The sequence below is a fragment of the Cercospora kikuchii genome, assembly GCF_019650295.1.
Source record: "Cercospora kikuchii DNA, contig_00009, whole genome shotgun sequence".
NCBI lineage: Eukaryota > Fungi > Ascomycota > Dothideomycetes > Mycosphaerellales > Mycosphaerellaceae > Cercospora > Cercospora kikuchii.
In genome coordinates this window covers 869242-890870 of record NW_025408590.1, presented here as the reverse complement: position 1 = coordinate 890870, position 21629 = coordinate 869242, and the positions used below count along the sequence as shown (strand labels likewise).

Genomic DNA, 21629 nt, shown 5'->3' with positions numbered 1-21629 from the left:
AAAGCTGTTGTGCTATGGTATCGCCTGGAAAGCTTGCTCAATCTTGGCCTTGCTTTCCATCAAACCACCTGTGAACAATGCGAGTGCGTCGTCCAAGCGCTGTTTAGTCACTGGGTCGCCAAGGATGGCCTTCTGCAATTCTTCTCCATTGTTTGCCAAATAGTCCGTCTCCGTGCCGGCTGCACTTGGAATACCCTTGATGGAGAGCGGATCGCTCTTCGACACGCCTCGCAGACGTTCCGGTGTACTCCAGTCAGCATAAGCGTGTGCCGCCTTTGGCTTGCCCACGCCTGGTCGCTTCGATTCATCGTAGGACAGACTGGCGAGCTCATTCAACACTTCTGGCGAGATTGTTGCGCTGTGGCAGCCATGTTCTCCTGCGGCCATGGCCTCTTTCGCATTGATGAAACTGGCTTGTTTGAGCAACGGCTGCTCCCTGCCAGTCGCTTTGTACAATCGAGCGTACGTCTCCAGGATCTGCAGCGTGCGCGCCGACATTGTGTGCTGCAACGCCGGATCTTCTGAATTGGGCCACAGAGCGTGATCGTCATGGGCTTTCACCTCATTGAAGTACGGACTGATGTACAAGCATTCGGCCTGACTAGCGGCGATTGCCTGTGGCAGACTGAATAGGGCAGTCCCTAATGTCCGAATACCTTCCCTTTTCAAGATCGGGCATGCGTTCAAGGCTGGTCCAGTGGACGGGATCTTGATACAGTATCGATCTTGCGAGATCCCAGCCCTCGCAAATTCCTTGGCATAAGCTCTGGCAGAGTCTAGGACTGCTTGAGTATCGTACGCCTCGTTGGGGTACACTTGGAGAAGCACACGGCCTTTAATGTTGTCGATGTTGTTCTTGCACATCTGAACTGCCTGCCGGAAATCAGTCGTTTTATCGCCAAAGCCAGAGTTTCAAGACTCACAATCCGAGTGTACGCGGCCTTCCAACCTAATGGCTTCAACTCCTTGCACACTTCTGCAAACATGGTCTTATTCTCTGGATGAGACATCTGCTGATTAACCCAAAGATTGTTACTTGTCATATCATTTGGTGTGATTTGCAGATCCTTTGAGTATGTTGGATCCATCCAATCTACATCCACATTCAATTCTTCCTCGAGCTGCTGCAGCCATGTCTTCGATGTTGTGTGAGGCATCTTGAAGTACAAAGATGATCTAAACGTGCACAAACTTTGCAATAGCAGGACTGGCAGCTGTTTAAAATCTTTACACCCTCAGAAACGGCCGTATAAAGTCTTGCCACGTCGCTGACGAGACCTGCACAGGCGCCCTCGCCACCCTGCACAGGCTCGTGTCCCAACCACCCACGTGGACGTCTGGAACAAGAGTATTCTTCCTCGTTTCAGATGGAAATTCCATGAACCCCAGACCGTGCCTGTACAGGCCACGAGGGGAAAAGCGGGGTTCCTGGGGCCGAGCAGGGCGCGGACAGGGAACCTGAATCAAAACTGGCCCACGAAACATGACCCAAAGTTGCTCCACCGTGCTATCCTGTGCAGGTCATCGATGGTTTGTCAGGTGATGTCGCATCGGGTTCGTCGGGTCGAAGTCGAGCACGAAAGAGGCGGCGATATCGTTGCACTGCATCGTACCACCAGGGCCGTTAGTGTATATGAGTAGCACTTCAGGCTCAAGACCGCGCGCTGTCGCACGGCTTGCAACAACAATTTTGTCTCCCAGCGTCACACTACCGTGAGCCGACATTATGTCGAAGCCCATCGATGTCTCGAAGGTTGATGCAACTTCAGCAGAACACTTGGAAGATACGAAACATGCATTAGACTGGCAGCGGAACATCGAAGCAACGATACGCAATCCTCTCGCTCATCTCACCAAGGAAGAGCTCCAACGTCAAGCTGACCTGTTCTGCACCACTTATGAATTCCAAGATGAGTCGGAGATTTTTCGCAAAGCAGCGCTCCTTGCTCAACGGCCAGAAGAATTCGAGGATATCGAGGAGCTTACTGAAGATGACAAGAAATACCTCCGCATGGAACAAACGCATCGATGGAATTTGCCCTGGACTCTGTATCTCTGCATCGGCATCGTCTCGCTGGGTTCCGCAATTCAAGGCTGGGATAACACAGGCGCAAATGGAGCGAATCTCAGCTTTCCCGAAGAGTTCGGCATTGCTCATAATGGATGGCTTGTCGGTGCTATCAACGCCAGCCCTACTATGTTCGGGCTACTGAGCGCATGGGCCGCGGATCCCATTAACAACCTGCTCGGCCGTCGCGGGACCATCTTTCTGACCAACATATTCGTCGTCTTCCCCGTATTGGCTCAGGCGTTCACTCACAGCTGGTGGGAACTGATGCTCTGCCGCCTGTTCATGGGTATTGGCATGGGTATCAAGATCTCGACCATTCCAATCTACACTGCTGAAGTGGCGCCCACAAATATCAGAGGCGGACTGGTCACAAGCTTCCAGCTCTGGGTCGCTTTCGGCATTCTCGTGGGCTTCTCTGTGAATCTGATGTTCAAAGATGTTGGAAAGAATGCATGGAGATTCCAGCTAGCAGCAGCTTTCGCGCCTGCTGTGCCTTTGCTGTTCTTGATCTGGCTTTGCCCTGGTAAGTTTCTCGAAGAATATCGATGTCATTGAGGCTTCAGGTCCACTGATCGCTTAACAGAATCGCCTCGCTGGTACCTGAAGAAGAATCAATACCGCAAAGCCTTCGCATCCTTCTGCCGCATCCGGAACTCACAACTGATCGCTGCGCGTGAGCTTTACTTTGCGCATGCCCAGCTTGTGCAAGAGCGTCTTGCGTTTGAGGGTACATCGCTCGCTCGGCGCGCTCTGGAACTTTTTACAGTACCACGTCTTCGACGAGCTACCGCTGCATCTGCTTGGATTGTGATCTCCCAACAATTCTCAGGAATTAATGTGATGGCCTTCTATTCATCGACAGTCTTCGCTGAGGCCGGATACTCAGTCACAAATTCTTTACTGGCATCCTGGGGCTTTGGATTAGTGACTCTGATCTTCGCTCTGCCTGCCGTGTATAACATGGACACGTTCGGAAGACGCAACATGCTTCTTTCTACCTTCCCCAACATGGCTTGGTGCCTGCTCGCTGCCGGCTTATGCTTCCTCCTGAATGATTCCAACTCGGCCCGCATCCCGCTTATCGCCCTCTTCATCTACCTCTTCGCAGCCTTCTACGGAGTCGGAATTGGCCCAATACCCTCAATCTATTTTAGCGAGGCGTTCCCTCTGTCACATCGCGAAATCGGCGGAGCTTTCACCATCTGCGTCAATAACTCGGTCAGCAGCGCACTGGGCCTGACTTTCCCTTCACTCCTGAACAAGATAGGTGCCACCGGAGCCTTTGGACTCTACGCCGGCCTCAACATGGTGGCCTTTGTCGTCATATTCTTTATCGTGCCTGAGACCAAACAGCTGTCACTCGAGCAACTTGATTATGTCTTTGGCGTCCCCACTACCAAGCACGCCAGCTATCAGTCTCAGGTGTGGTTGCCGTGGTTTGTCAGACGTTGGATCTTGTGGAGGCGGAACGAGAAGCTGGTGCCATTGTATCAGATTGAGCGCTTGTGAACGGCTCAGGCCAATCCGTTTCATGTATTGTTTGAAGATTTGCAGTCCGTTCAATAAAAGTCTACGTGAAAGATGTACTTTTCTTCATTTCTTTTTCCCCCGCTCGGTGAATGAAACGAATATCGGTATAGACCCTTGAGCGTGGTAGCGGGTTGAAACCGTTGCACGAGTGAAGGTGGAGTGAATGAGGGAATGTTCGGTCTGTTGATAGTGGTCTGAAATCTTGAGACAGTGTGGAGTTCAATTGGAAGCAGCCCCAGGGTCTGACAAGCTACGTCATAGCAGTCACGATGAAGCTCCAAACGCATGCCAGGCACGAGCTGTCATTCAAAGTTACACCTCGCCTGAAAACTCTCTGCGAAACCTCCACATTACTCAGTGTGTTAACTCGCACTCGAACCACTCTTAGCGGTCATCATGTCCGCCCCACCGGTCGACTACTATGCCACCCTCGAAATCGACAGCAAAGCAACCCAGCAGCAAATAAGAGATGCCTACAAGAAGCAAGCCCTCCGTCACCACCCTGATCGCGTGCCCGCCGACTCACCAGAACGTCAAACCCGCACGAAGAAGTTTCAACAGATAAATGACGCGTACTACACTCTCTCCGACCCGACTCGAAGACGAGACTACGATACCACGCGCACGAACTTCTACGGCTTTGGAGGAGGCAGCAATACCGGGAGCGGTAGAAACACACGCTCAAATGCACAGAATCCTCCTGGAGGGTTTGATTTCGACGAAGAAATTCCCCGACCAGAAGCTGGTTCGAGCACAGGAGGAAATGGGGGTGGAGCTGGTTTCAATTTCCCATTCGGCATGTTTGGGAATATGTTTGGCGGGCAGGCCAAGACAGAAGGCGACGCGAATCGATTCAGTAATGAGCAATTCGGCTCTGTGTTTGAAGAGATGATGCGTGATGAGGGCATGGCAGATGGGGAGAACAGGCCGACGGGGACATTTTGGAGTATCGTTGGAGGGGTCAGTGGAGGGGCAATGGGCTTCATTGTTGGCAACTTCCCTGGTGCGGTCGCTGGTGCAGTGGCGGGGAATCGATTGGGTGCTGTGAGAGACAAGAGAGGCAAGTCGGTGTACAGTGTCTTCCAGGAGTTGGACCAACCTGAGAAGATGAGATTGCTGAGCGAGCTGGCGCAGAAGGTGTTTGCGCATGCGATTTCATAGGCGACATCGACAGAGGGATGACAAAGTAATGGCGTTGAAGGTGGCTTAGGGGTTGGATTGGCGGATATACCAAGACATTTTTGTGTACTGGCCTGAGATGATTGCTTTCATCCTTTTGTTTCAACTGGGTATCTTGTCTATGTCTTCATATCGTGTTGGCTCGCTCGGTCATCTTGCAATCTGTTGCGTGTCTTTGTCTAATAATTCCCGAGCGGCAGCGATCTCAGCTGCATTGTAGCCATCCCATCCCTTCTCGCCAGATGTACTTCTTCGTACAATCTCAGCAAGTTTTGCTGTCGCCAATTCATTCAGTTTCTTGACGTTTTCTATGCTTGGCGGTGCAAGGTCTCCCGCCGAAGGGTCGGAGCTTGTGACTTGGCCCTTCTTGCTCGTGGATAGGACATCCAATAACCGTGTTGAGCTCTAGAAACACTGTTAGCTCCCATATGTCATCACCGTCTACAAATGCTTCCCACTTACCAGCTTCAGTCCGTAGTAGCCGCGCAGATAGTCGTCACACAATTCTACACTTCTGCAGAACCTCCTCACTGCCTCGCTAAGCTGCTTCAATTGTTCTCCGCTCCCAGCTTGCTGTGCATTGGCGCTCAGTATTGTGACTTCTCCCATCCGCGCATGCAGGTTCCATCCATTCGGTGCAAGCAACAGAACTTCTTCCAAGCAGAACTTTGCTTGATCATACAATCCTTGCTGCACATATAACTCCGCCAGCTCGCTCCAACTCTCGACGTCCGTGGGACTTGTATCAAGTAAGTTGGTCAATGCTGCGGCCGCTTCTCCCGTCTTGCCCATACTTTTCAGCAAAGCTATCCGCCTCTTGCGAATCGTAAATACTGTAGGGTCTTCTTTCAGAATCTCTTCGTAGTGGTTCATCACATTCTCCAAGTCCTCTTGTGTCTTGGCTGTAGCTTCGGCCCAGAGCCCACGGAGAGCTGCCACGCGTTCATTTGTCTGGCCGAAGCGGTCGGTGAGTTCCTCAAGGCATAGGTACGCTGCATCATCGTCGCCGGTGCGTAGCGCAGAAAGGAAGATGTTCTCGTACGAGGCCCATTTCTCCTGCGATTCGGAGTTGGAGAAGAGTGATAGCGGGTACGGGAGCGACCAGGAAGATTGCGATTTGAAGAACGATTTGGCTTGTGCAGAAACGGCAAGAGTCTTTGAAGGGTCGTTCGCAGTCGGCGGCGTGAGGAGTATTGATGAAGACATGATTGACAACTGGCTGAAGTCGTGTTCGTGAATGCATGAAGCTCCAACAAGTTGGTCGCATGTGAACAATGCCAAGCCCCGATCGCCGACCATGCGGACATCAGCTTGCTTCTCTGACAACCACTATTTGTGAACTACTTCGTCTCCGCACTATTTGCTTAATATCACGATGCTGGTCGAAGTAACGAATCCGCATCTGTCACTCTCGAGAAGTCTGCGGTGATGCCTGACACCGCCAACGCCATAGCCGCCTTACAGACCAAGATATGGAGCGGGTCCATCGCACTCGAGATCCGGTTGGCAGCATCAGATTGCAGGACCTATGATCAGTCTGAGACGTACCTGGTGCAGTATCCTCGACTGTCTTACCTAGGCTTCCTCCTGCCTCGATTGCACGCCTTCTTTGCGCCAAGTCTGATCAATCCTGAAGTTCCGGCCCATGATGCCTGGATCTCCTTCGAAGGTGTGCCGATGAAATGGCACTATCCTCTTGGATTGCTGTACGATCTCTTTTCTGGTGCGGAGCCACTTGACTTAGACCCCCCAGGTCTACCTGACGCCGAAGAGTCGCAACTGCTTAGTGGCAAGCCTTCGGGGTCTTCGACTATACCTTGGCAGCTAGTGATACATTACTCAGACTTCCCAGCCGATCAGCTCATCCAACTCGATGCAGAAGGTCGAACGATGCAGGATACCTACATCAACGCAGTGAAGGAAGCAGATTACGTCAGAAATGGAACAGCTAGGACAGTTATGTCGATGAGCAAAGAAGATTCGGACAACCTTTGGCTGTCTGTGCAGAATCGTAGGTCAAATGTAATTCGCAATTGAGACCTCGCTGACTTTTGACAGACGACAGACCACTCTTCAACACGGTCAATGCCAAGCTTCTAAACCCTCCGGGTCTTACAATACGACACGTGCCGATGAAGATCTATCTACCCACGTCCGGCAACAGAGAAGCCACCGAGACCATAGAGGAGGAAGTCGCGCCTGGTCACCTGAGAGTGGTACAAGCCCTCGTTCCCATACAACAGGCCTCGAAGCAGCCACAGACGCTCGGCACTGCGCTGAACACTCTGTTGCCTACCATCTTTCCGAGCAGAAGAAGTCCTATCTATGCTAGGCCCGTGTTACATGGAGCTGCTGTACCTCTTGCTGCCAGGTTGGACGATCTTGGCAAGGCTGGAGCTTATACAGACGGGTTCCTGCATGTTGCTATCGTGATGCATGGGTAACAATGATCGAGACAAACATATCAAATAGGGCAAATCGCAGGTTGGCAGAGTTTACCTCTGTCCCTGGCCCTAAGGGAGCTAAGAAGGCCGGTGTATTCTCTCTGAATCAACGATTCAAGCATACAGCGCAGAGAAAGCAACTTAGTGAGCACAGGTATGTATGCGCATATCAGGAGACGCAATGGCTTTCATCGAACATTGCATGTGCAAATCTCGGCCTCTGCTATCCGAGAGTGGGGACTACTACAGCTGACTTACCTCCCATTCACCATTCTGTGGGCCGTTGGCCAATCGAGTCTCTTCGCTGCGGTGAGTGAATACAAACATTTGTGGGTCGCTGGACCCACAGAAAACTTACTCCCATTCACCCAGCAGCCTTGTTCGCACTATAAATTCTCTCTTTCTGCTGCAAACTTTCTCCCCCGACATCCACTCGAACCATCGGCGACAACCACTCGAACGCACCCTTTCAACAACATTGCTTGTCAATAGAACAACACAAAGCAACATACACAAAGCTCCATCAACACACAACCAGGTAACCAAACACTGTCGCCATTTATGTATTGCTTCGTCGATCGACGTTTACTGACATATCAATGCGTTTATATAGTTCAACACGCACTCTTTTATCACCTCCGAATTTGAGCACCATTACCATGGCATCCACCAGCGCCATCACTCCCTCCGAGAACCCCGCATACAGCCTGAGTGGCCACATGCCAGCCAACCCTGCCTTTCTCGTCGCGTCAAAGACGCTGTCCCAAGCCATCGCCGAGAAGGCCGCCTCAGTCTACGGCCATTACCACGAGAGCGCCCCTGTGGACAACGCGAGCGCAAAGAAGGCAAAGGTCAAGCGCTGCGATATGTGCAAGCCGCTCCGCAAATTTTGCCACCACAACGCCCCCATCGAAGTGGGTTCCAAGAACGATGTCGACGCCGCGGCCAAGAAGATCTTCCAGTTCTTCATAGGCCAATTCTACAGCCATACGGTCGACATCGTCGGGCCAGCCCAGGCGTACTTGAACCGCCGTGAGCAGAAGGGCGAGGCGACCGAGTTCGTGGTCGACTTGATGCTCGGCATCGTGGGCGTCATTCAGGCCTACCAGACGGCTCCGCAGCCGAACGTCATCATTCCGCCGACACCATACACGTGGAACACGTTGCCGAAAGGCACAACCAGTGTAATCTACACCGGCACGGGGTACGCCGAGGAAGTGAATGTGACGGTATTTGAGAATCTGGTCGAGTCTATGGATGGAGATGGGCCAGATGGTACGGAGGGCAATGCGGGGTGGAGTGTTGCTACAGGGCCTGGTGGTGGAGGTGATGATGACGAAGAGAGTGACGAGGGCGAAGAGGGCGGTGAGAGCTCTGATTGAAGAATCGATGAGCAGATGTTGTGATAGGCAAGCGATGACCCACGCTGGCTTGTGAAATTAGCAGAGATCATGAGATCAATCACGGAACACTCGGATGGAACGCATATGAATTGTCTTGCTTGCCTGTGATAGTGTCTCTTTTCCCGAATCGTGCCGTCAACTTCGTGCTTCCAGAATGAAAAGCAACGAGCGACATGGCTCAACGATGTCTTCAGAGAAGGTCAGTGATATGTCATCGAAGTCTGAGATATATTCCATTTAATGCAGTTGCTTCCAATACCTTTGCGGAAGCGATGCCGACAACCTGCCTTTCGAAAGGTTGCAACTAGTAGTCTAGGGAAATGAGAATTGATCAATAATTTCTGAGAATCTTGTAAGAGAAGAATAGCTTTTGGTCTACGTGGCTCGCATGGGTGTTGCTTCTGTATCAATGGATGTCGATTGAGGTAACCAATATTGAAAGTCTGTATGTGACGGGTCTGATGAGTGAGAGGAAACGAAGAATCAATGAAATGCTTCAATCGGCAAGTTTTCGGTAACGCTGTCCTGTACGATCAATGTACAAGACGCCATCGACTAAGTATGTGCTGAGAAGAGCATACGAATCGACCAAATCCGGTGGCATCCTCTTCTCTTCCCAAATATCGAATTGCTTGCGAGCCATCAAATTGAAAGAAGCAGTCTGTTATGGCGTAGTCCTGTACCCAGAGACATAACTGCGTAGAAGAATACTACGGAGGCACAACTTTCTATGTTCGCTCCCTGGCAGCAAGCTGCTGCTCTTGAGCTGGCACGCGGAGTTGTGCTGCCAGTCCGAGAACAAATTGGACACGGGCAACTTGCTGCCATTACAGCTCAATCTTTACAAGCTTATCAATTCTTGCGTTGAGCATAGCTAGAGGCTAAGACTAAGACTAAATACCGTAAGCAACCCATTAACAATCGAATTGTCCTACTCCGCAACTCTATAACCGTTCGCCTTCCACTACTACTCTCCTTAGTACCGTAAAAATTAATGACACCCCAGAATGGCTCTGATCAACGAAATCAGAGCTTGGCCTACGCTACTGCTCGATATCCATTACGCAAACATCTGGATCGTCGAATTCCCCGCTGGTATGAAGGACCACGTGCAATCTCGCGATTGCATCTGGTCCGCTCTGGAGACTGGATTCGGTGTAGAAGGGATGCTGTCGTATAATCTCCGTCTTCAGCAAGTAAGTAAGAGCCGTGTAGGATTATCGTGCTCCAATACTCTGATCCTTTGGCACCGACGGCCTACAATCGAAATTCTGCTGTACTAGTAGTCGACATCCTCAGGAAGTCATTCTCTGCTTGATAGGCTGGGCTGCGTTTCACGCTCATCCTTCTATACCGCAGCTGCGATGCATCGATCTATTCAGAGATACGGATCCTGGATCCTTATGTCTCTGCAAGAAGAGAGTAAAAAGATTTGTGGCCATCTCCCAGTTCAGCACCTGCGTTACTTGCTTAGATCCAGAGTCATCATTTGGTAGTCGACCCCGGTTCGATCGGGAGGAACTGCAACAGTCACGATTTCTGATCAGCTGTCATGAGCGACTTCTCTTTCGGTGAATGGCAAGCGCGACTTCACATGCATTGCTCGTTCACATGCATCCATGTGAAGAAGTGAAGAAGGAAGTCATGACTACCATGACTACCTTTATTCGAAATTCTCTCTTCTGTTCCACTACCACCAACACACCAACACGAGACATCAAATCCACCATGAAGGCTCTCGACCTGCTCATCGCAGTACTCCTTGCTGCTTCCACTGCCACTGCCGCTGCGATATCCAGTGTAAATTCATGCAGAACACCTCAGGTGCCCACTTCCTGTTCGACTGGAGTTACTGATATTGTGCGACAGCTCTCTGCCAACACTTCCACCTTGGTCAACATCAATCTCCCCGCGCCGCCGCACCCACACCCTGATCCTGCGCGGAACTACGACATCACATGTATCGAGCCGAGCAAGAACACGTTAACGACGAACTACCATGATTACTGGCACACACTGGACATTTTCTGTCGCTACCTCTCGGATGAGGGAATTGAGTTCGATCAGGGCCAGGTATGTTCACTTTCGTGTCACTCACTTTCGTGTCATTTCACTTCAGTGTCAATTCACTTGAATGTGATCTTTCACTTGAACTAACGCGAGTGATTCCAGGTTTTCGGCGCCGCTGACAGCCTGTGCACCCCGGACCACTGCATGTTCGCTTCAGCTCAGTACCTGTGCAACAAGCCCAAGGCGACGGTGCAGTGGAAGGATTGCATGCTCAGCATGCAGTATCCGTACTGGACTGGGAGTGAGCCCCCAGATTTATTGAAGGATCACGTGGGCAAATGCATAAAGGATGACCCTCTGCCAAAAATGAGGGGCGCAAGCACGATTGAGCCAACGGGATGCTGGAAGTTCTCCGCCGAAGTCCACAAGCCAATGCTAGAGTGGTTCAGTGGTGCTGATTGGTGAGACCTTCGAGATGGCCATATGTAGTTGGAGCGATTGTGACTCTGATTGTCGAGAGGTTTGCGAGGCCACAGAATGAGATGTTTTCGAATTCGAGGTTTGTGCATCGTTGAGAGTCAATGGTTTCTTGAGTATTTCATACTGTCCGGTACACCTTATCGATCCTCGTTGTCCCCACCTGATGCAGCGTCGCTCAGGTGCTCCGTGTCGACAAGCGTGGTAGTCGCGGATTCGAATTCGCCAGAGATATTGCACAATGTGCATATCTCCGAAAATCCGTGTTGCTGTTGCATTCAGTCGCGGTTCCGTGTGTTGGCGTTCACGGGCGACTGCTCTCAGAGTGCATGGCAACCTTGTCGATGTTATATGAATTTTCGATTCTGTCTCCGAATTTCCATTTTGCAGTTGCAATTAATCGGGATTCCTGGTAGTAGCGTTTATAAGCGACTTCTTTCCGAGAAAACAGCAACTTTGCCTGATTCCATGTGCGTTTTCAGTTCTGTCTCCGAACCCCCATTTTGCCATTCCAGTATAGTCGGGTTTGCCATCGTTGGCTCCTACGAGCAACGCCTTTCTGAGTCGATGGCAACCTTGCCTGATTTCACATGCATTTTGGTCTTGTCTCCGACCCACGCAGCATAGCTCAGGCACCCTGTCTCGACATACTGAGAGATTTGCGGATCCAAGTTCGCGAGACAGATGTCAGCGTGCATGTTTCTGAGTTTCCGGTTCCCTGTTGCAACTCGTCGGGTTTCGTCGTGTTGGCGTTTACGAGCGACTTGTTCCTGAGTGACTGGCAACTCGTCCGATCTCAGGGTGAAAGGTAACCTAACTTAGTCCGATCTCACCTGCATTCTCAGTTTTGTCTCCGCCTTTTGTAGCGTAGCTCAGGCACTCCGTGTTCAGATACTGAAAAAAAACTGCGGATCCGAGTTCGCCAGAGAGATCGAAAATGTGCATGTTTCCAAAGTCCCATTTTGCGGTCGATTACGAGCGACTATGCACTCTTCTCTGCAGGCCATCTCCGCAGCCGGCTTCGCGGATCAGTCGTGATTTCAAGTTCTGATTGTCATGAGCGACTTCCCGTTGACTGAACGGCAAGTTCGACTTCACATGCATCCATGTGATGATGTGGGGAAGTCATCAGTTACTGCCAACTGTAATGACCTTGCCACCTTTCGTTCGGGTTCCTCTCTTCTGTTCCACTACCACAAAATATCAGCACAACCAAACACGACACGACACATCATGAAGTTGATCGACGTGCTCGTTACGGTGCTGCTTGTCGCGACGACTGCTGCCGCCGCTGCGCTCCCTAGTGTGAGTGAATGCCAGACAACGGGAACACTTTTGTGTGCCTCAGCTAATAAGCAGCAGCTCTCTGCGTCTCTCGCCAACAGCTCCGCCTTGGTCGACACCACATTCTCTGGGTCTGCCGCTCCAAATTTCACCATTCAAAAGGCCAAAGATCCGTGGGGATTCATGCAAGGGTGGGGATTCATGTGCGTCCACGCGTCCGCGTACACGATATCAACGACATACGACGACTACTGGCATAGCATGGACATTTTTTGCCATTATCTAGCCGACAACCAGATCAAGTTCGAGTATGATGAGGTTTTTGACGCCGCCGACAGCCTCTGTGACGACGAGCGCTGCTTTTTCGTCCAAGCCAAGAACATTTGCCACGATCCTAAGCACAGGATTGTGACATTGGAGGAGTGTATCGTAGCCTTTCAGTTTCCGTTCTATCAGAAGTCGAGGCCCAGGAACGACGGTCCGTGCATTCTGGCCGGCAAACGTGTCGCAGGCGCAAGCGTAAAGGAACCTACTCGCTGCTGGATCTTCTCGAGCGAGGTGCGTGCGCCACTGTGGTGAGGCTATCGGGTGCCACAGGTGCTTGAAGCGATTTGATGACTCCTCTGTCATTGTCCGAGGAGGGTAGCATCTTCTCAACATTGGAGGCGTGCAGCAGGCTGAGGATTGGTACTTTTCGTGGCGACAATAGATGGTTGTCCTGGCTCGTTCGATTCGTCTCTGCGTATTATAGCGGACATTGTGCCAACCAGCGTCGGCAGGGGGAACAAATCAGAGCCTTCAGAACGCAGAGACAGCCAGAAGCCAAAACTTTCACTCAACGTTTAGCGCATCGCTCTCAGTGCTGCGGTCTTTCCCTGCTCCCTGCGCTCCACTTGCTCAAGTCTTCCGTTCGGCGACTGCTGTGAGTCATGGAACAAGCCAAGCAGCTTCGACTTTAAAGTGAAGGATATTGGATGCTCTACGAAGCGGTCTGACGAAGTGAATTGGCGTGCAGGAGAGAGGAAGATGAAGAGTGCCGGAAACGGAAGGAAGCTCACTGCCAAGTTCAGGCCGCATGCGTGCTGGTGCCGGTCAGACATGGCCGCAGCTGCAGGACCTGCATCATGCAACAGGCGATCGTGGGGTCTGCGTGGTCGGCAAACGTAGGTTTTTGCTTCGATAGGTGGCCTCTTGGCCGCTGTCCCGTAGAAACATCTGGCACCCTCCGAGAGCTCGTCCAGACCACCGCGTGCACGTGTGAGACTACTCCAGCGCCATCCTCCGCCGAACGAGGCGCAACGTGTCCTGAGTCGCATCCCCACCACCATCGTCACCACCGCAGACCCACCGTCGCCACACGCCGGACATGATAAGAAGCGGCGAAGTTTTCTAGAATTTCCCCTCCGCTGCGAGAAGAGCTGTGTTGGAGTGGTAGCACCCACGAACCTGCTGCAAGGCGTCATCGGCGCTAGCCATGGAGAACGCGTTCGTGCGCTCGCCGCAAGACGTGCTCAAGCACTTCAATGTCACCGAGCAGTCGGGCTACTCATCGAGTGCCGTTGAAGGTGCGAGGAAGAAGTACGGAAAGAATGGTATGCACAACGACATCGTGCACCAGCGACAAGAGCAGCACTGACCATCCATCTACAGCAATCCCAGAAGACCCTCCCACGCCCATATGGGAACTCATCCTCGAGCAGTTCAAGGATCAGCTAGTCATCATCCTGTTAGGCTCCGCCGCCGTATCGTTCGTTCTCGCGCTTTTCGAGGAGGAAGAAGGATGGACTGCATTCGTCGATCCGGCTGTCATACTCACCATCCTGATATTGAACGCAGTCGTTGGAGTCAGTCAAGAGAGCTCGGCAGAGAAGGCGATCGCAGCGTTGCAGGAGTACACAGCAAACACGGCAAAGGTGATACGCGATGGCAAGATTCAGACAGTGAAGGCAGAGGATTTAGTGCCAGGTGATATCGTGGATGTGGCTGTTGGAAACCAAGTACCAGCGGATTGCAGGCTGCTCAGCATCAACAGCAATTCATTCCGCGTCGACCAGAGTATCTTGACTGGAGAGAGCGAGAGTGTGGGCAAGGACGTCGCGGCGATCAAGGATACACAAGCTGTCAAGCAGGATCAGATCAACATGTTGTTCTCGGGAACGACGGTCGTGACAGGTCATGCTCATGCCATTGTCGTCCTCACTGGAACGAGCACTGCGATGGGAAACATCCACGAGAGCATCACTTCTCAAATCTCCCAACCTACACCTCTCAAGGAGAAGCTCAATGATTTCGGCGACACTCTGGCAAAGGTCATCTCTGGCATCTGTATCCTGGTCTGGTTGATCAACATCCGTCACTTCAATGACGATTCTTTTGGCGGATCCTGGACCAAGGGAGCCATTTACTACCTCAAAATTGCCGTCTCGCTCGGTGTCGCGGCCATTCCTGAGGGTCTTGCCGTGGTCATCACAACTTGTCTTGCGTTGGGAACAAGGACAATGGCCAAGAAGAACGCTATCGTGCGCAGCTTGCCATCTGTGGAGACTCTCGGCAGTTGCAGTGTTATCTGCTCTGACAAAACCGGTACTCTGACAACAAACCAAATGAGCGTCAACAGAATCGTATACATCAACGAAGGACAATCTGGATTGGAAGAGCTCGATGTAGAAGGTAGCAGCTTTGCTCCTGATGGCGTTGTCAAGCGCGGGGAGAAGGTCATTGAAGCGCCAGCTGCCACATCGAAGACCATCGCACAGATCACCGAATGTGCCTCCATTTGTAACGATGCAGAACTGGCCTACGACAGCAAGACTGGCAACTACGTGAATGTTGGCGAGCCCACCGAAGGCGCATTGAGAACTCTGGTCGAGAAGGTCGGAACTCCTGAAGCATCGCACAACTCGCAAAAGAGAAGCCTGCAGCCTGAGCAGAAGACCAACTTTGCGAGCAAGTATTACGCCACGCACTCGCAGAAGCTGAGGACATATGAATTCTCTCGAGACCGCAAGAGCATGTCAGTTCTCGTCAATGGCGGCAGCGTGCGACGTCTGCTTGTGAAAGGCGCACCAGAATCCATCATCGAGCGCTGCACACAGACAATAGTCGGAGCCGATGGCGAGCAGGTTCAGCTCAGCGCTAAGCACGCATCATTGTTACAGAAGGAAGTTCTGGATCTTGCTAATAAAGGTCTGCGTGTGATTGCATTCGCCAGTGTCAATAACATCTCCAACCCACTCACTGAGACTGCCAAGACACCAAAGGATTACGCGCAGCTCGAACAAGGCATGACCTTCCTTGGTCTTGTCGGTATGTTGGATCCACCCCGACCGGAGGTGGCAGACAGCATTGCCAAGTGCCGATCCGCAGGCATTCGCGTTGTGGTCATCACTGGTGACAACCAGAACACTGCCGAGACGATTTGCAGACAGATTGGCGTGTTTGGCCCTAACGAGGATCTCACTGGCAAGAGCTTCACCGGGCGCCAATTCGATCAGCTCAGCGATGCCGATCAACTCAAGGCTGCACGTAACGCTTCTCTCTTCTCCCGTGTTGAGCCTGGACATAAGTCTAAGCTTGTCGACCTTCTGCAGTCTGACAACCAGGTTGTCGCCATGACGGGTGATGGTGTCAACGATGCGCCTGCCCTCAAGAAGAGTGACATTGGTGTCGCCATGGGATCTGGTACTGATGTCGCCAAGCTCGCCGCTGATATGGTCCTTGCCGATGACAACTTTGCAACGATCGAGGTGGCTGTCGAGGAGGGCCGCAGCATCTACAACAACACCCAGCAGTTCATCCGATACCTGATCTCATCAAACATTGGCGAGGTCGTGTCGATTTTCCTGACAGCAGCGCTTGGCATGCCTGAGGCACTCATCCCGGTTCAACTCCTCTGGGTCAATTTGGTCACTGATGGTCTTCCCGCTACGGCGCTCAGCTTCAACCCGAAAGATCACGATGTGATGAAGCGACCTCCACGAAAGCGAGACGAGGCTCTTGTCGGCGGCTGGCTCTTCTTCCGGTACATGGTCATTGGAACTTATGTCGGTTTGGCCACTGTAGGAGGCTATGCGTGGTGGTTCATGTTCTTTGAAGGAGGGCCACAAATCTCCTTCTACCAACTGGTGAGCTTTCCCTGCGCACTGATTCATTTCCAAGCATACTAACATGGTCGTAGACCCACTTCCACCGCTGCTCCAGCGCGTTCCCTCAGATCGGCTGCAGCATGTTCTCCGACTCCTCCGCCAAGACCGCGTCTACGATCTCGCTATCCATCCTCGTCGTCATCGAAATGCTGAACGCCATGAACGCCCTCTCCTCATCGGAATCCCTCCTCACGCTTCCCGTCTGGAAGAACATGATCCTCATCTACGCCATCACGCTCTCCATGGTTCTTCACTTCGCGCTCTTGTACACTCCCATCCTACAAGGAATCTTTGGAATTGTGCCGCTCGGGTGGCCGGAGTGGAAGATTGTGTTGGCGTGGAGTGCGCCGATTATTATCATTGATGAGGTGTTGAAGGCGCTTGAGAGGGCTTTCTTCATGGAGAAGGCCGATACGCCAAACCGAATTGCGAGGAGCAAGAAGGTTGATTAGACTTCTATATTTGATGTTGAAGGGAGATTTTCTGGATCATAGGACCAACCCTTAGAGATTTTCATAGAATAGAGACTGTAGAGAAATAGCAGAGCTCTCGCTTGGAAAGTCGTGTCTCTGAAGATACAATTCTTCTATTGTTGCTGAGTGAACCACTCTCACAATTGTACTGCAGTGGCATCACATCTCGCTGTGTCGTCCCATGAAAATGTGAACTGTGAGAAAATGGGTGAAAGAAACTGTAACTTTTGATTCTTGTCTGCTAAACCTCCGGACTTTTGATGCTCTCCGCGCCCGTGCTGTGTATGATTCTTTGCAGATAAGACACATGCTCCCTCGCATGCAACAAAACCGATCAAGTACATTTCCCAAAGACCGCCTCTCCAATAACAAAAAAGAGTATAGGGTATATTGCTTTCCAAAGCCCACTTTCGCTCTCGATGCATTGCATCGCATCGCATCGCCACCGAATCAAATTCAACCACATGCCAAAAGGACATCACCCTTACTCAATCGCACTCTCATTCTCCTTGGCCAACTGCGACCCATTCTTCCCATTCTTTTCCTTATTCAACCCCAACAACTCCTTCCCCTTATTCACCATCCCCGAAAAACTCCCCGCTCTCCCTCCATTCGGCCTCTCACTCCCCTCTTCCCCACGACTCAACCTCTTCTCCCTCTTGCGTTCCATACTCTTATCTCTCGCCTGCTGCGCACCACTTTTTCCCAGCGTTGTCATATTTCCTTGTCCGCCTCGTCCCCAGTGGTATGTCCCTTCCATTTCTTTGTTGTGGTGGGCGGGGGTGTCGACATCTTGGGCTTGGCGGGCTTCGGAGGCGTTGGAGGGGTCGTTTTTGGCCATGTTGCCGCTTCCGCCGCGGCCGGTGGTGTAGGTGGTGGATTTTATTGTGGGCGTTTCGAGGTCGGAGTGTTGGAGTTTGGCTTGCGGGCGGGTGTTGAGGTTTCCGGCGCCGCCGCGGCCGGTGAGGGTTGGTTTGTTTTCTGCGGCCATTGCGACCGGTATGTTTGTAGGCTACTGGTGGGAGATACAGTGGGTGTTCTTGTGGTGTCTTCTTGTTATTGGGAAATGGCGTGAGAGCTTGGTATTCGGCGCCGAGAAATGTTCACGCGAGAGTGAGTTTCACGAAGAGTTGAGATGCGCGGGGCAAGCAGATACGGAGGATTGCAGACGTCGGGACTTCTTATAAGCAGAACAATGCCGCCGTTTTCGGAGGGGCTGGAGAGGAGAAGGAGAAAAGGTCAAGAAGTCAAGAAACGGCTACCGTTGCTTGGACAAAGGCTGCGACCCAAGGATTTTTTTTCTCAGACCTCATGATCAAGAAAATGCAAGCCTCCCCTTCACCCCTCCTCCTCGGCAGCGATCAAAAGTGCGTGCTCGACGTGCTTTGCGGGCTGCGCGGCGTCATTGCCGAGACGACCGCTCGACTCGGCGCGGCGAAACGTAATGCGACCAGACATGGCTTCTGCGGTGCTTGGGATCGGTTGAGCAAACGTTCTTCTTCTCTAGTGCCGGCTGCTTTTGATGGTGCCTTCTCACGTGCAGAGGGGGCGGCTGTCACATGCAAGATGCGGATTATATGGGGCCCAGGACGTGAGGTGAAGTGAAGTGAAGAGAGCAGAGATAACGGTGGTGATAGACTCGTCGCGTTTTCATTGGCGGCGCGCGACGACCAGGGTGTGTGTTGCGGGTCAGCCTGTTGCGCTCCTCCTCGTGCTCGTGCTGCAGCTTCCGCATGACGTTTCTCCAACATCTCCATCTGGAACTCTGCAGACGACATCAAAACCACCGGCTCAACACAACGACTTCCCAGCCATGAGCGTTTCCGCATTGGCCTCTCGCGCCGTCCAGCGAGCCTGGACAGCAAGCTCCATCCGGCCCACAGCATCTCTCCTCCAACAAACCTCCCCACAACCTCACACTCCTCCGTGCTCCGAGTCCAGACGAACAACCGCCACAGCAGCCTTCGCACGCAACACCTGGGCCCAACGCCGAACAGTCACACCCTCACCCTCCATCCAGCATGCCGCCCGCCGCGCCTTCTCCGCCACGCCCCCCAAAGCGAAAGACCACCACTTCGACACCCTAAAATTCGTCCAACGCCTCCAACAAGAAGGGTTCACCGAAGAACAATCCCGCGCAATGATGGTAGTTCTCTCCGACGTAATCGAAGAATCCATTCAAAACCTCACCCGCACCATGGTCCTCCGCGAAGACCAAGAAAAAGCCACTTATACCCAAAAAGTCGACTTTGCAAAACTCCGCTCCGAGCTCTTATCCGCCGATAGTACGGAATCGAGTCTCACGCGCGCGAGTCATGAGAGATTATCGAATGAATTGACGAAATTGAATAATCGACTCAGAGATGAAGTGCAGAGGACGCAAGCGAGTGTGAGGTTGGATTTGAACTTGGAAAAGGGGAGGATTAGAGAGGAGGCGAATAGTCAGGATTTGAAGATTAAGGAGACGGAGACGAGGATTGAGCAGGAGAGTGCGGCGTTGAGGGAGAGGTTGGAGGCGGTGAAGTTTTCCACGCTGCAGTGGTTGATGGGTGTGTGTACGGGTACGGCGGCGATTATTTTGGGTGTGTGGCGGTTGTTGATGTGAGGAAAAGGAGAGCTATATCTGTATATGTGGCAGAAACAGATATATGGCAGAAGGAAGTGGGTTTTGTGAGAAGGAAGAGGGCCTTTTCAGAGCGTGGACAATGACTATTGGAAGAGGACCGAGGTGTCGATATTGTGCTACATCTCATGGGCTGAGCGCAGGAACCACAGTGCACGGAAGTGAGGCTTGTAACATTCTCTTGCTACTCTGCACTTGCGCCGCTGTGGGCGACTGTCGCCATGAAAGAGAAAGTTTTCGTCACGAGAGATCGGCTTGCCAAACTTACAGCAATGCCATCAAGACGAACATACACTCGCCATTATCTGTTCCTACTCTCACAGCCGAGATGAAAGCTTCGATACCCTCGAAACATTGACGACTTTATACATCAAGCTGAGCCGTCACATAACCTTACTGGCCCAGTGACGCATCGAAGCGAAAATGAGTGCATTGCACTCTCCCAAACAGCACGAGCTTTATACATCCTGTCATGACTCTTTGCGGGGGAGAAGTCTGTCGACTTTCATAGATTTCCAATCAACACAATAGAGCCGACAAATTGCAGACATTGCAGACAGGCAAATCGGAACGCCATTGATTATGAAGTTCCACGGGGGGTCGACACTACCCATGCGCGGTAACAAATGTCCTTTGGCCCTCGCCGTGCGTATGGAGGACGGATGTACAGTCTCCGATTCTATGGCGGACACAGACAGAGTCGCGAACGGCGGAGAGAGAGTAGTCGCTTTGTTATATGATTCGTCATCTCTACCATCGGATCGGAATGGAATGTCAACGAAAAAAAGAGTATTTCTTCACCCCACTTTGGTCGCAACTTCGGACAAGGGCAACCGCATTGCTTCTCAAAGTCCTGTGGTCGATACGGGCGAAGGACATGAGCGTGGCGCCATTTATGTTGCGCAATCTACATCCACGGCAGCTCTTCAGCATAGATTGAGAATCATTCGAGCATACCTTGGTACCCGTCCAGGTTTCGTAATGCTATTGGTGCGATGTCCCTGTGCAGTTGTTCGCAAGTTGACGGTCAATCGTTACTTGGGAAGAGGAACTTACCGGGAGAGCGCGTGATGGTGCGACGATAGTGGAGTGGGTGCCGCGACTGTGATGCTGCTCAAAGCTCCAACTGCTGCTTGACCCTCGCCCTCAAAGTGACGGCTCAAGCGGTCCGGACCTTGTTCTGCTGGTTATGAGGCTGATTCGAATCGTCGCTGGGTGAGAATCGCATGGTTCATTGAGATATTTCGCACCTCGGTGAGCGAGGCCAAGATCAGGAGGTGATGAGGCACACATGAGACGCCCGACGGTAACTCCCAGTTGCTCGCCGTGTCGCTCGACATTGCGCACGCCAGATGCTTGTCCGGCATGATCGCACGGTTGGGTTCCTGGTCTTCTCACTTCCAGATTTCATAATCGTATTATCGTTGCTGCGCAACAACGTCTCTCGCCCAACGTGTCGTATCGTCGCGTAAGTGAGGCTCTATCATCAGGGTCAATACGAGAGGTTGCAATGCGAGGCGAATTATGATGTGCTTCGTTGGGATCATGAACACGACGAAGAGATTTCGTGTAATTTCTGGACGACTGGCCGTCTCCTCCTTGGATGGACTCATGACTCAGTCGCTATCTTGTGTCCAGCATTGTCGAGGTCCTGCTTAGCATGCACTCTTCCTCTTGCCATCCAGGACGGCCGACTCAGTCAGGGGAACCACCGCACACACCTCTATCTTGCTTTTCCTCGACGTCGTCCGCCTTCAGTACTACAACGAGCGAAGAAGGTCAGTCTGTGGCCGATACCACTGTTGTCGCCCATCGTCATATTTCGTCAGGGCGATGTAGAGGGCGGATTGTACAGGTCGCGACCGGTATCGTTCTTGCTGCTGGGTCGTCACACTTCGTCAGGGTGGTACCGCACCAGGGTTCCGCAGTCCCTGAACAATACCAAGTGTCTTTACTGCCCGTCATAAAGGATCATCTCGCAGGATATCTG

At 52.1% G+C, this 21629-nt stretch overlaps 11 protein-coding genes across 11 annotated transcripts; 8 read left to right on the top strand and 3 right to left on the bottom strand.

Moving 5' to 3' along the window:
• Nucleotides 1-12: 12 nt before the first annotated feature.
• On the bottom strand, nucleotides 13-1157 carry CKM354_001246200 (uncharacterized protein; the record flags this gene model as incomplete). Its single annotated transcript, XM_044807984.1, has 2 exons — nucleotides 13-873; nucleotides 924-1157. 2 exons carry the CDS (start codon nucleotides 1155-1157, stop codon nucleotides 13-15), a joined length of 1095 nt encoding a protein of 364 aa, XP_044663919.1.
• A 569-nt stretch (nucleotides 1158-1726) lies between these two features.
• On the top strand, nucleotides 1727-3580 carry CKM354_001246100 (uncharacterized protein; the record flags this gene model as incomplete). Its single annotated transcript, XM_044807983.1, has 2 exons — nucleotides 1727-2594; nucleotides 2655-3580. The coding sequence occupies 2 exons, from the start codon at nucleotides 1727-1729 to the stop codon at nucleotides 3578-3580; spliced, it is 1794 nt and encodes a 597-aa protein (XP_044663918.1).
• Nucleotides 3581-3997: 417 nt separating this feature from the next.
• Nucleotides 3998-4762, top strand: CKM354_001246000 (uncharacterized protein; the record flags this gene model as incomplete). Its single annotated transcript, XM_044807982.1, has 1 exon — nucleotides 3998-4762. The coding sequence occupies one exon, from the start codon at nucleotides 3998-4000 to the stop codon at nucleotides 4760-4762; it is 765 nt and encodes a 254-aa protein (XP_044663917.1).
• A 168-nt stretch (nucleotides 4763-4930) lies between these two features.
• CKM354_001245900 (uncharacterized protein) lies at nucleotides 4931-5986 on the bottom strand (the record flags this gene model as incomplete). The annotated part of the gene is made up of 2 exons (XM_044807981.1): nucleotides 4931-5185; nucleotides 5243-5986. 2 exons carry the CDS (start codon nucleotides 5984-5986, stop codon nucleotides 4931-4933), a joined length of 999 nt encoding a protein of 332 aa, XP_044663916.1.
• Nucleotides 5987-6208: 222 nt separating this feature from the next.
• Nucleotides 6209-7224, top strand: CKM354_001245800 (uncharacterized protein; the record flags this gene model as incomplete). Its single annotated transcript, XM_044807980.1, has 2 exons — nucleotides 6209-6791; nucleotides 6839-7224. The coding sequence occupies 2 exons, from the start codon at nucleotides 6209-6211 to the stop codon at nucleotides 7222-7224; spliced, it is 969 nt and encodes a 322-aa protein (XP_044663915.1).
• Nucleotides 7225-7883: 659 nt separating this feature from the next.
• Nucleotides 7884-8606, top strand: CKM354_001245700 (uncharacterized protein; the record flags this gene model as incomplete). Its single annotated transcript, XM_044807979.1, has 1 exon — nucleotides 7884-8606. One exon carries the CDS (start codon nucleotides 7884-7886, stop codon nucleotides 8604-8606), a length of 723 nt encoding a protein of 240 aa, XP_044663914.1.
• A 1665-nt stretch (nucleotides 8607-10271) lies between these two features.
• CKM354_001245600 (uncharacterized protein) lies at nucleotides 10272-11102 on the top strand (the record flags this gene model as incomplete). The annotated part of the gene is made up of 3 exons (XM_044807978.1): nucleotides 10272-10427; nucleotides 10497-10700; nucleotides 10800-11102. The coding sequence occupies 3 exons, from the start codon at nucleotides 10272-10274 to the stop codon at nucleotides 11100-11102; spliced, it is 663 nt and encodes a 220-aa protein (XP_044663913.1).
• Nucleotides 11103-12347: 1245 nt separating this feature from the next.
• Nucleotides 12348-12977, top strand: CKM354_001245500 (uncharacterized protein; the record flags this gene model as incomplete). Its single annotated transcript, XM_044807977.1, has 2 exons — nucleotides 12348-12419; nucleotides 12477-12977. 2 exons carry the CDS (start codon nucleotides 12348-12350, stop codon nucleotides 12975-12977), a joined length of 573 nt encoding a protein of 190 aa, XP_044663912.1.
• An 895-nt stretch (nucleotides 12978-13872) lies between these two features.
• Nucleotides 13873-16995, top strand: CKM354_001245400 (uncharacterized protein; the record flags this gene model as incomplete). The annotated part of the gene is made up of 3 exons (XM_044807976.1): nucleotides 13873-13990; nucleotides 14049-16522; nucleotides 16576-16995. The coding sequence occupies 3 exons, from the start codon at nucleotides 13873-13875 to the stop codon at nucleotides 16993-16995; spliced, it is 3012 nt and encodes a 1003-aa protein (XP_044663911.1).
• Nucleotides 16996-17500: 505 nt separating this feature from the next.
• On the bottom strand, nucleotides 17501-18007 carry CKM354_001245300 (uncharacterized protein; the record flags this gene model as incomplete). Its single annotated transcript, XM_044807975.1, has 1 exon — nucleotides 17501-18007. The coding sequence occupies one exon, from the start codon at nucleotides 18005-18007 to the stop codon at nucleotides 17501-17503; it is 507 nt and encodes a 168-aa protein (XP_044663910.1).
• An 822-nt stretch (nucleotides 18008-18829) lies between these two features.
• CKM354_001245200 (uncharacterized protein) lies at nucleotides 18830-19621 on the top strand (the record flags this gene model as incomplete). Its single annotated transcript, XM_044807974.1, has 1 exon — nucleotides 18830-19621. One exon carries the CDS (start codon nucleotides 18830-18832, stop codon nucleotides 19619-19621), a length of 792 nt encoding a protein of 263 aa, XP_044663909.1.
• Between the last annotated feature and the right edge of the window lie 2008 nt (nucleotides 19622-21629).